The sequence below is a fragment of the Rhamphochromis sp. 'chilingali' genome, assembly GCF_963969265.1.
Source record: "Rhamphochromis sp. 'chilingali' genome assembly, chromosome: 14".
Taxonomy (NCBI): Eukaryota; Metazoa; Chordata; class Actinopteri; order Cichliformes; family Cichlidae; genus Rhamphochromis; species Rhamphochromis sp. 'chilingali'.
In genome coordinates, this window is record NC_137941.1 from 3350366 (window position 1) to 3362915 (window position 12550).

The 12550-nt window shown below is 42.5% G+C and overlaps 1 protein-coding gene across 1 annotated transcript in view; it reads right to left on the reverse strand.

Annotated features, from left to right (window-relative positions):
- Positions 1 to 12550, reverse strand: part of ube2f (ubiquitin-conjugating enzyme E2F (putative)) — a 59687-nt gene that overhangs the window by 43808 nt on the left and 3329 nt on the right. The window contains exons 2-4 of the mRNA XM_080902225.1: positions 9197 to 9381; positions 6745 to 6774; positions 85 to 150 (exon numbers count right to left, since the gene is read on the reverse strand). Coding sequence (XP_080758351.1) covers positions 85 to 150; positions 6745 to 6774; positions 9197 to 9311 — 211 coding nt within the window. The 5' untranslated portion in view covers positions 9312 to 9381. The remainder of the gene's footprint in view (positions 1 to 84; positions 151 to 6744; positions 6775 to 9196; positions 9382 to 12550) is intronic.

Here is a 12550-nt window from a genome sequence, read left to right on the forward strand (position 1 = left end):
AATAAGAACAAACTTTTTTTTTTGTGAGGGTGTACCAAAGCAGTTTTTAGAGCGGGATCAAAACAGGCTTTCTTATTTTCTTACCAGGAGACACTGCCAGCTGAAAATGATGCAGCTTATCCTCATCTGGAAAACTGGCTTTGCATGTGCCTGGACACGAACGATGTGGGGAAAGAGGAAAAAAAAAAAAAAAAAAGAGTCATTAGAGTCAGATAATAAAAACAGAAGAATATTTGCCTTACTGGCAAATAAAGGCATTAAAATCTAAGACATACTGCAATCTGTTCTAACCATGGTATGTTGATACCGCCTTAATTTGGTGCAGGATTTTTGCCTTGCATTTCAAAGTCCCTGTGGCACCATATTCCCCCCTGGTGTTCAAGGACAGGTACTACACTTAAAACTATAAAAGAACTCCTTTTATTTGTTTTACTTACATAATTACCAGCTTTTTGATTAAATAATAATAATAGAAATAATTCCTTTATGTCTTAAAATGACTCCAGACTGCCATCTTCACATTCACATTATATATATGCAAATGAGCCCCAGCAGCTCTAGCATATATACTCAGTGCTCACTATTGGCTTTGGTCACACACCGTAACACTACTCTGTGCTGCACAATGGAAGTTATAATATCAGAGTAATGCAGACACACACACACACACACACACACACCAACTAGAAACTCATTCTGAAGAGGATGATCAAATTATACCGGGCTGGCTGCCAGTCAATGCATCAGAATGTTAATATAACGTGTTTCACACATTGCTCCCTGATTAGAAAAGAATTAATGAAACCCTGGTTGTCTGAATCAGTGTCATTAAAGAGCCCTTGAGAAATAAAGTGCTCTGCTTGCTCTATGAGAAGATTGCATATTGCATTTAAATACAGCATCAATTTTTTTATAACCTTTCTTCACCTCAAAACATGAAAATGATGTCTTAAAAGCTGCAAATAAAAACTTACATAAATGGATCAATAACAACAATAATAATTATGTGATGAAGTAAACAGCTACAATTAAGACATGTTTATGAGCGTAAACCTATAGAGAATAAAAATGTCTTCACTGCACGGTGGATGAATCCCAGCTTTCACCTGGACAACAAAACTTCCCTCAGTGAAGTCCATCAGCCACGAGTGCTCCTTGTTTTTTTTACATCTGATTTGCTTCTTATTTCCCCATCCACCCTACGTTTAACATATTGCCTTTAACAGGCAAAGCTCTCTGCTTTAAGTGATTCCAAGAAAGTCACAAATATAAAAGTGAAAGACTGTGCACACAAATCTGTCACTGTTCTTCACACTGGTGTTTCTCACTGTGTTCACAGCCGGGAGGGTTGTTTTTACGTATTTAATGAATTCATACTCTTCAAGGTATCTTAGCGTTCATACTGGGACGTAAAGAAAGGATACGTAGTGGTCCATACATATTTAACAAATGAGGTTTGAGCACTCGGGAGTTCCTAAAACAAACAGCACTTTGCATCTAAAAAAAAAAAAAAAAAAAAAAACCCAACCAAACAAAAAAAAAACAAAAAAAAACATTGATATGTTTTGATAAAACATTTATCATCCAGACAACGATATAAATCACAAACATTTTAAATTTTCTGTAAATTCTGTGAATCTCGGGCAACTCGACTTGAAGTGTTTTCAGCTGAGCGCCGTGTACCTGAAGTCGAGTGTTTTGACCGATCCGTGAAACTACAGTTTTAGATACAAGTTGTAACGGCCGCCATTTTCTTTGTGAGTATTTATTACACGGCGTGCTGCGGGGAAAAGCTTGTTTTAACGTTTAAGTCTAAGGTGCATTTTGAGCACCTGACGGCTCTATTTTGCTTTTCATCCGTAAACTCGCTCCGTACTTTTTTACGCGACTCTTGAGTAGGTGGTAGAAGAGGTTTGTCGTGTTTGAGTCTGTAGTGGGGACCGGTTTTCGGCATAATTTGCATTGTACAGTTTTCTGGTCCGTGTCAGACTTTTCATAACCAAACCATGTCCATGCTACAGAGGTAGCCCCTCGTTTAGAAATATGGTCCTCGATTTGTTTTGACTGGTCCTTCCTTTTCTGTTATACTAACATGGAGCCTATAAAACAGGAAGCTCCGTTCTGCCGGAGGTTTCTTCCTATTAAAAGGGAGTTTTTCCTTCCCACTGTCCCCAAAGGGTCACATGATTGTTGGGTTTTTCTCTGTATGTACAGTATTATTGTAGGGTCTACCTTACAATATAAAGCACCTTGAGGCGACTGTTGTTGTAATTTGGCACTGTATAAATAAATAAAATGTAATTACATTGAATTGAAGTTGCTGATTGGAAATGTAATAATTAGATCTTTGTAATCAGCAGATTGGATAAAATCTTATTGGACAAAACAGATGCCGAAAAAGCTTAACTTGGGGAGATAATTTGCAGTATAAAAAAGTGAAATATATGTTATTCCAATAGTGAGATGGAAAATCACAATAAAATTGTATCTCGAGTGAAGTATTGAGGTAATATCGTATAGTGGGAAGTCTGGTGATTCCCACCTCTAACATATATTAAATCCTAATATGTTTTTACACATAAGCCCGGTTTCCATAAATAAAAACTACTTTAAAAAAAGCACTTTGCACAGAACATTATTTTATCATTCTTTAATTGTACAGCACAGGTTGCAGAAACATAAACGCCTCCTGCTTCACACTGCTGTTCATCTAAGAGCCGCATGACCTCACAGCAACTGTAGTGATTGTTTGAAAAGCAATTTGAAGAACTCTCAGGTTGTCATATGAGGAAGAGATCAAATAAGCTGCGAACACCCGCTGCAGCAGCGCCTACCTCCAGCAACTACTCACTAGTGCTTTTTTTGGACTCTTTGAATTGTGTCTTAAATTTGAATCTCACAAAAACATCTTCTAAGAAAGCCAATCAGCGGTGTTACTTTCCTGTTTCCGTGTGCATGACACATTGTTCATTGACCCTCAAGCTACACATCAGTTTCATCAGGCCACAAACAAAACCAAAAAAAGAAGCAACCTGGTCTGAGCCACAGCAAGCATGATGAACTCTGCACTTGTGCATAGCAGTGACCAAAGAAGATCTGATATACTGAGGTGGAAGTGCTAAAATAGTAGCCAAGGGTAAAGTTTGTTTAAACAAATATCTCCCCTAAGGGCAGAAATACAGCGAGCAGCAAACGTCTTCAGGCCTGCATCACTTTTGTTTATATTTAAAGACATGAATCACTTGCAGCTTAGCACAGATACATTTATGAGGTCGAACTCGACGAGCTGGCTGAAAATGCGCAGCTAAATAATGCTAAGCTGTCTCTTATCATTTAAAAACATCCACCAGTAGGGTTGCCAACCGTCCCTTAAAAAACGGAATCGTCCCGTATTTCGAAACAAAAGTACACGTCCCGTATTGAGCTAATAAGGGACGCACTTTATCCTGTAACACAGTGAGAATCAAAAGTAGTCTATAAATGTTTATGGAATTAACGCTTTGTTTGAAAACATAATTCCCAGCCCCTCTCCTGCTTTGTGACCAATGAGCTGACAGCACACTTATGACAATTCGAGTATGACAATTCAGATTACCGCTCATCTCATTGGTCGAGGAAAGGTCGCTTGCGGAGAAAATACCGGAAGACAACAGATGACCACAACAAGAAGCATGGCCAACAGGGGAACAAACGCCGACACTGCGGTGCAAGTCTCGGACGACTGTACACCTAAAGCTGGGCAGACACTGTGCGATTTTTTCAGTCACGTTATTCAGCTCCTGCTCAAACTGCACGATTGACTCACAGGGGTTAGAAGTTGGTAGGTCACGATGCAGGTCTCACACTATACCGCCCGATGCTCTGATGCGACCTGAGTGCTCACACTGTGCCTCCATAACATGAAGCTTGTAACAGAAAATCTGTCGCTCTCTCTGTCTTTCACTCACACACACACACCAACACCATCAACTTTGCTAAATTGCTAATGAAAAACATGATCAGGCAGCTGTGATTGAGCAGCAATGTAAATCCAACTATTTTCACGGTTGTTGTGGTCATGATAATTTTGTGATGCCACATGGAAAAGGCTCGGATGAGCTTTCCAAAGTTCTACAAGTTGTGCCTCCATCGCTTGTGTCCAGATCACACGCTGCACTGCCGTGCTGCTCCGTCTTTTTCACCGACGTTTACGTGTTTGCGCGTGAGCAGGTGTGGTGACACAGCCGCTTCTCGTTACCCCACGTATACTAAACGATGCACGATGAAGGCCAAAAACGGGCCGATCACCAAATCGGTCGCACGACTCAAAAATCGGCTCAAAATGGACCAAAAATCGCACAGTGTAAGCCCAGCATTAGAGCAGCAATGTTTGTTCCCCTCAGAGAAAGAAAAAAAAGGCTGCAAAAGTACAGGGAAGAATGGGAAAAGGAAAACACCTGGCTGGGAAAATGCACGATAACACCTATAACGTGCACTGCACTGTGTGCCGGCGCACTTTTTCCATAGGCATCCTTCTAGTGGTGGGCACATGAAGAACATGAGGGGCGTGACAGCTCGGGGAACCCTTAACCAATTTTTTATCCACCAGGCCACGGCAGAAGCAGATATGGTATGTAAACACTGGTTTGTTTTTTTTAAACCGTCTGGTTAAGGTTAATATGGGCATGTGCAGTGAATATCAGCGCTATGTGGCCAGAAGTGTGATAATATAATTTATTTTGTGTAATAAACAACTGCAAGGATAGATGATTACAACAAATAGATGACTAATACATAAAAGTAATACATAGATGAATATGATGAGTTAAGATGCATAATCATGGGAACAAGTGGGTTTACAAACAGGAGCAGCTGATTAGCATTAGAAAAGCTGAAATAATACCTCAGCTGAAGCCAATTGTACTAAATGCACTAAATGTGCACTGTTACAAGAATATTTTTCGTTCTATTGCTTTCTATTAATTTATATAATAAGTTAAGCAGGACAGAGTTCTTTTAAAGAAAGATTTACTTATATTCTCAAAAGTTAAGCATGACAGGCTTCTGTGTAAGAAAGAGACCTGTTTTACTGTGTTAATGTTGTCATTTTGAGCTAAAAATAAATGGCTAAATGATCATTTGTTTCCCATATGGTCATATCAAAAAGAATATCCATCTGCTTAAATCAAATTCAAGTCAAATGGTTAAAAAATAATTTCACACACAAAAAAAAGAGCTACCACACTGGGAAGGGTGAAGACAACTGGGTTGCCCGGCCCTGGCCATGAGGTGTCCCTTATTTATTTTTCAGGGAGTTGGCAACCCTATCCACCAGTCTGTCATTTGTAGGGATGGGTATCGTTTAGGTTTTATCCGATACCGGTGCCAAATCGGTACTTTTGAAACGGTGCCGGTGCTTAAACGGTGTTCGAACCGGTGCTTAAAGAATGGAGAACACAAACTTTGTCCAAAAACCTCTCATGTTCAGCTGGTTTTTTTTTGTAAAAAGATAACAATGTTAGCCTTTTCTGCAGCTATGTGGCATATATGGTATCACTCTTGGCTGGAAGCAGTGCTTAATCAATGGAAAAAACACAAACTTTGTCCAAAAACCTCTCATGTTTAACTGTTTTCCACTTTTTCTTTGGTCATTTTAGCCTTTTTGGCCAGGGTGAAGGGAGTATCTGCCATCAAACAAGAAGACAGCCGCATGTAGCTATGATGATGTTTGCTAGTTCACCTTACATGCATTAATGTAATAACGTGGTTAGCCTACTCAACGTAAATTACACACTAACAACATTAAGCTACTCACGCAGAGAAGAACGGCTGCTGCTGCATCATCATCCTCATCATTTCTGCTACACTGGCAGGGCTAGGGGCCAGGACTCTCCTCTTCGGGTTTTTGGGGGATGTTGCTCCGGGTCCGATAACTGGCAACCCACCCGACGTGCACGGTGTGAGGTCTCGCAGCAAGCTATCAAATACGGCGCATTTCTCGGCTTTTAAAAAAAACGCTATGCGTCGCCAGCTGTTTAATCGGATTCTTGGTGTTACCTCCTTTGACAGTATCACAGTATCAGCTTAAAGCACTTGTTGCAGGCTGCTGAGTTTGCATATTTTGCTATGAAGTACAGCCAGACTTTGACCGCTTCGCCTTGGGCATTTTTAATCTGTAGCTCTGCTCTAACAGAACGTACGTACCTGGCCCCGCCTACTATCCTCGGAAACGTAAAATGATTGGCTAGAAGTGTATCACAGCTCAGGAAAAAAAAAGCACCGAAATAAAGCACCGAAATGTGCGCTGCTTTTCGGTCTGGTTACTACCGTTTATGTCAGAACCGGTGCCATCATGGCACCGGACACCGGTACCCATCCCTAGTCATTTGGACTAAGTAGTCTTCCATGAATCACTCACTTAACAAACATTTTAACCATGAAGTAAAATGATCGTGTTACTGGTTGTTGCTGAATAACTTCGTGGCAATGTAATAACGGCTTAAAGTATGGTTACAAATAGCTTTCACTTAACATTAGCAAAGCAATTTGTCAAAAACAGAGAACGTGAAGCACATCAGAGGCTTGGTTTTCTTTCCTGCCTCCTTTATACCATAACTGAGGAAATTAAGAGCCAGAAGGAGACTATGAGGATTTATGGCAAATTAGGCCAATTACTCAGTTGTCAGAGTTTCAGCCGCTTTTGACTGGCGGAAAACGTGAAGCTGAAAAAAAAAATGCTGTGTGTATGAAAGTAGAAGTACTTACTAGGAAGATTGGCTTCAAGTTCGGCAACTTCTGTTGGCAGAAAATAAGAACGAGTGAGACAGCAGCAAAAACATAAAAAAAAAAAAAGAGGCTGAAGAATGAGGCACAGTGTGATATCCTCATACACAAAGAACTCAAACTCCCACACTGGTGTTTTTATAATGAAGTAATATTTTAGTAGCTGCATTGTCAGGAAAGTTTCTCTGCATAAAACATAAAGTCTAATATGAAATTCATACACGAAAAAATGTATTTTACATACAGCGCAGTGTAGCAGAGACACACAGCGAGTAACACGGTGGGCCAAAGTAGGAAAAAGGAGACGGGGAGAGAGAAGAGCAACGCAAGAAGGATAAAAGGTTGTTTTGTTCTCGCTGCCAGAGGGCGAGGTCGGGCTGAATTTTTAAAAGCGTTCAGGGTCTGTTGTGTTTTCTCACTACTGACACACTTTTCACTCCTAATTCGTGTCAGCTGGTTTAACACCTTTACCTCCCAGAAAAATACACAACAAAAATACCCGTTGTATTTTTCTTCTCTGGGCAGCTGGTGCTGTTGGTCGGACGTGGCCTGCTGAGAATTTTTACTTTGGTAAATATGCTCTTTGAGATGTGCATAGTCTAATAATTAGGTCATTCAAGGAAGTCGCTGGAGTTTCATCTGTTTCTCCACACAGAATGTGCATACACAGTAATCTACTTAACAGCTCCCTCGGAGATAACGCCGGCTTACTGTTTTGCCTAAGGAGACCAACGATGGGCTTTTATCAGATTAAGAGTAGCTCACAGTAACAAACTTTGGCCAAAAGGCAAAGTCCTATTCAGATTTTGAAAAATTTTTAATCCACCACCTACAATTTAGGTCACCTGTCCCCAGCTAAGAAAAGCTAAAAGAGACTCCTTCCTTCTGGCTGAAGGTGGGTCTCTCTATAAAACTAATACGTGTAAAAACATTTGTGTGAAGTATGTTTTTGGGATGGTTGGCTCTAAATCACCAACTTATACGGTCATGCATTCAAAAGTTAAACATAAAATTTACCAACTTTATTTTGCGTCTGTAAACATGATATACTTGCACTATAAAATACCAAAATAACAATAATACAACAAGGACATGTGCAGCCTTTATGTTGGAGGGCTGGGAGATGTCTTACTACAACAGTTGGCCTGAAAAGCATTTTGTTAGTGGAGGTAAAGCTTCAGGAGTGTAAGACCAAGACTAAGATTACATGTTTGATAATAACGTCAGACAAATGTGAGTGTGAAAGTTATTTCGAGGCTATTTTCTGTGTTGAAACACAAAATTATTCATTGATCAAAAAACCAATTTGTTTACATCTCTTGGGTCTTATTGTGTTGTCATGAGCTGCAGCTGCTGCCATTATTCATGCATGTTTGACTGGCAAAGCTGTCACCTGCTGGGAGTCTCAAAGGGAATGGCATTTGGGTATTTCTCCACGTGATGCTCAAACAAAAATTCTGACTAATTAGATGTATTACCTACAACTAATATTTTAATAAAGTTGATTTCCATGATTCTATGCGTGTAACATAAAGAAATAAAGAAAGATCCCTTTGGAGAGATCATCTCTGTGCGCACCTCTGGGCGGCGTCCTGCTATTGCAGAGCCCTCACTGGAAGCCCCATTTTAACCACTTGCACTCTTGTCCTACGATGTTCTGGATCTACTTTACTGTGTCTAAAACAAGCATTCAACCAGAGTTTCAAGTTGAGGAGGAAGACGAAGTTGTAGAGCTCAGAGCAGGTGGCCAGTCTCACCTCAGGGCATGCCCACTTATAGGTTTAAACAAGAGGTTTAAAAATTGCTGCTATCGCTAGTCAACATTCTAATGCTAATCAGTTAAAGTACCTCTCTCCTATTTTATTACTGAACACTTGTTGTTGCCCATTATTTCTGAGATGCTACAAGTTCAAGGGCTACAACCCAAAATGTAAAATGTGATTTGATTATTTAAGAACATGATTAAGTGTTTCTAACAACTCTTGAATACACACGTAATATCAGAGGAGACAGCATTTAACCTCGTCCATTACGCTCGACTCGGATTTCCGAGCGTGTACTACTATGACACGAGTCAGTCAGACTGTGTGCTGCCATTTAAAAACATTAGTAAATTAGCCTCAAGGAGCATCCCTAATATTCATGGCGCTCTGCACAGTGAATGTTTTGTCTCTGTGGTCAGAGCCAGAGAGAGAGAGCTAACATAGAAGTGACTCTCACCCTAACCAGTGAGCACAAATGCTGGGACAGACTCCAGCCACTCCGTCAAGCTAAGATGGAGAAACAGTTAAGAAGAAGGAAGGAAGGAAGGAAGGATGGATTATATTCACAAGAGGAAAACTGTTGCAACCTTGTTGAAATCTAGTTTTGTTCCTGTAATAAAAAAGGGAAACTGAAACTGAAAAATGGACCAAATTATAAAATACCCGGGTACCTTTGGTAAGGAGGCGGTCTCTGATTGAGACCCTGTGGGTGGAGTCTGAGGCTCCGGAGGCACGGCCTGTCTTTCCTCCGTCTTCTTTCTTCAGCTTACTGGCCAACGTGAGCATGGCTACGCTGATGTGATATGACTGTCAAAACCACGGTGCACCGTGCTGCAATGCACTGCTGCTCAAATGCCTGCAAACAACACAGAGCATACAGAATAAAATGCTCAGTTACACCATACTGCATAACACACAGATGCAGAGGCATTATAAGGTAGTGATACAGCAGTCAAATAATCCTGAATTACACGAGGGAGTCTGTGTTTTCATTACAAATAGATATTTCTACCACTTCCTTTAACTGTTCTCATTAGGGGTCGCCACAGCAGATAATCTCCCTCCCCATATCCCAGCATCCTCCACTGTCACACCAACCCTCTGCATGTCTTAGAATAGAATAGAATTCAACTTTATTGTCATTGCACATGCACAGGTACAGGGCAACGAAATGCAGTTTGCATCCATCCAGAAGTGCTTTAGTGATATAGATATATTACAATATATATTAGCAATAATATAGATATGTGAGTATATTACAGAAATGGGTCTATTATGGTATGTTATAATGTACACGGTATGAAGTATGTTGTGAATATTCTATAACTAAGTATGTACAGGCTGTAGTGAGTACAAGCTATGTACAGGATATGAACAGGATATAAATATGAAAAACTATACAGAATATGAAATAAATAACTTTACAGAATCTGGGATATACAGCTATACAGAAATGGGAACTATGCAAGTTGTAAACAGTTGTAGGATTAAAGATTATCGAATGTACAGAATGATTATTTACACAGAGCTATACAGTAGTGCAGTTAAGATAAGTGAGATATAATTCCTACAGAGGCTATATAAAGTGCTAGTGGTTGTGAGTGGTGGTTCAGTCCATGTTATTATTGTGTTTGAGGGTACAGTTGTCCATTGTGGGTGTGTGTATGTTCAGTCCATGAGTTTAACGTGGGTCAGATGTCAGGAGGCAGAGTTCAGGAGTCTGACAGCTGTGGGGAAGAAGCTGTTCCGGTACCTGGTGGTCTTAGTCCGGAGGCTCCTGTGGCGCCTCCCAGAGGGCAGGAGGGTGAAGAGTCCATGTGATGGGTGACTGGGGTCTTTGATGATTTTCCCAGCCCTTTTCAGACACCGCTTCCTGTAGATGTCTTTTATGGCAGGAAGTGGTGCTCCGGCGATGCGCTGGGCAGTTTTCACGACCCTCTGCAACGCCTTCCGGTCCGAGGCAGAGCAGTTCCCGTACCAGACTGTTATACAGTTGGTCAGGATGCTCTCGATGGTGCAGCGATAGAAGTTCACCAGGATGTCTGAGGACAGGTGGTTCTTCCTCAGAGTCCTCAAGAAGAAGAGGCGCTGGTGAGCCTTCTTGACCAGCTTGGAGCAGTTGGTCGTCCAGGTGAGATCCTCGGAGATGTGGACTCCCAGGAACTTGAAGCTGCTCACACGCTCCACAGCCGTCCCCTTAATGTGGATGGGTGGATGTGGGTCAGCATTCCTCCTGTAGTCCACGATGAGCTCCTTGGTCTTCTCGGTGTTAAGCAGCAGGTTGTTTCTGTCGCACCACTCAGCCAGACGATCCACCTCCTCCCTGTAGGCGGCCTCATCGTTGTCACTGATGAGGCCAATCACCGTGGTGTCATCTGCAAACTTAATGATGGTGTTGGAACCATCAGCAGGTCTGCAGTCGTGGGTGAAGAGGGAGTAGAGGAAAGGGCTCATCACACAGCCTTGTGGTACACCGGTGTTCATTGTGATGGTAGATGAGCAGCGGTTATCCAGCCGGACATGTTGGGGACGGTTGGTCAGGAAGTCCAGTAACCATTTGCAGATGAGGGAACTGATACCCAGGTCTGTCAGTTTCCTGATGAGTTGTGAGGGGTGGATTGTATTGAATGCTGAACTGAAGTCTATAAACAGCATTCTGGCGTAGGTGTTGTTGTTGTCCAGGTGTGAGAGGACAGAGTGCATTGCGATGGAGACTGCATCCTCTGTGCTCCTGTTCCGGCGGTATGCGAATTGGTGGGGGTCCAGGGTGGGGGGGAGACAGGATTTGAAGTGTGCTAGGACCAGTCGCTCTAAGCACTTAGTGATGATGGGGGTGAGTGCTACTGGGCGGTAATCATTGAGGCAAGATGGGTTGGAGTTTTTGGGTATCGGGACGATGGAGGTGGATTTAAAGCAGGCCGGTACCACAGCGTGGGCCAAGGACAGATTGAATATGTCTGTGAGCACTCCTGCAAGCTCCCCAGAACACGCTCTGAGAACACGCCCGGGGATGCCATCAGGGCCTGCAGCCTTGTGGACATTGATCCTGCTCAGCACCGCTCCTACATCGGTGGGGGAGAGAGTCATAGGTTGGTGGTCTGGCGTCATGTCTGCTTTGGTTGTGGTTGTGGGGTTCCCTCGCTCAAAACGAGCATAAAAGTTGTTGAGCTCGTTGAGGAAGGAGACATCAGAGGATGCGGGGGAGGGTTTGGTGGTCCTGTAGTCTGTGATGGTCTGGAGTCCTTGCCACATGCGTCGGGGGTTGGAGTTGGAGAAGTGTTCTTCTACCTTCTTTTTGTAATGGTGTTTGGCTTTTTTGATGCCCTTCTTTAGATTAGCCCTGGCTGTACTGTAGGCGTGTGCATCTCCTGACCTAAAGGCAGTGTTGCGGGCCTTCAGGAGGAGACGAACATCCCGGTTCATCCAAGGCTTCTGGTTGGGGTACATGGTGATCCGTTTCTGGGTGGTGACACTGTCTGTGGTTTTGGAGATGTAATCCAGTACAGATGAGGCGTACTGGTCCAGGTCTGTGTGGGTGAACATATTCCAGTCTGTGTTTTTAAATCTGTCCTGGAGCACTGCGTCTGTCCCCTCTGGCCACACTTTAATTGTCCTCACAGCAGGTTTCACACGTTGGATGAGTGGTGAATACCGAGGTGTGAGGAACAGGGAGAGATGGTCCGATTGTCCAATGTGGGGGAGGGGTGTGGCTTTGTAGGCTCCAGCCAGGTTGGAATACACATGGTCTAAAGTCTTGTCTCCTCTGGTGTGGCAGGAGACATGTTGGTGGAATCTGGGGAGGACTGTCTTTAAGTTGGTGTGGTTGAAGTCGCCAGCAACAATAAAAGCAGCCTCGGGGTGTTTATTCTGGTGTTTGTTAATGGCTGCAGAAAGTTCTTTCATGGCCAACCTAGCATTAGCGTCGGGGGGTATATACACGGCAGTGAGTATGATCGAAGTGAATTCTCTGGGGAGATAATAAGGTCTGCATTTGACCATTAAAAACTCCGCATTAGGTGAGCAGT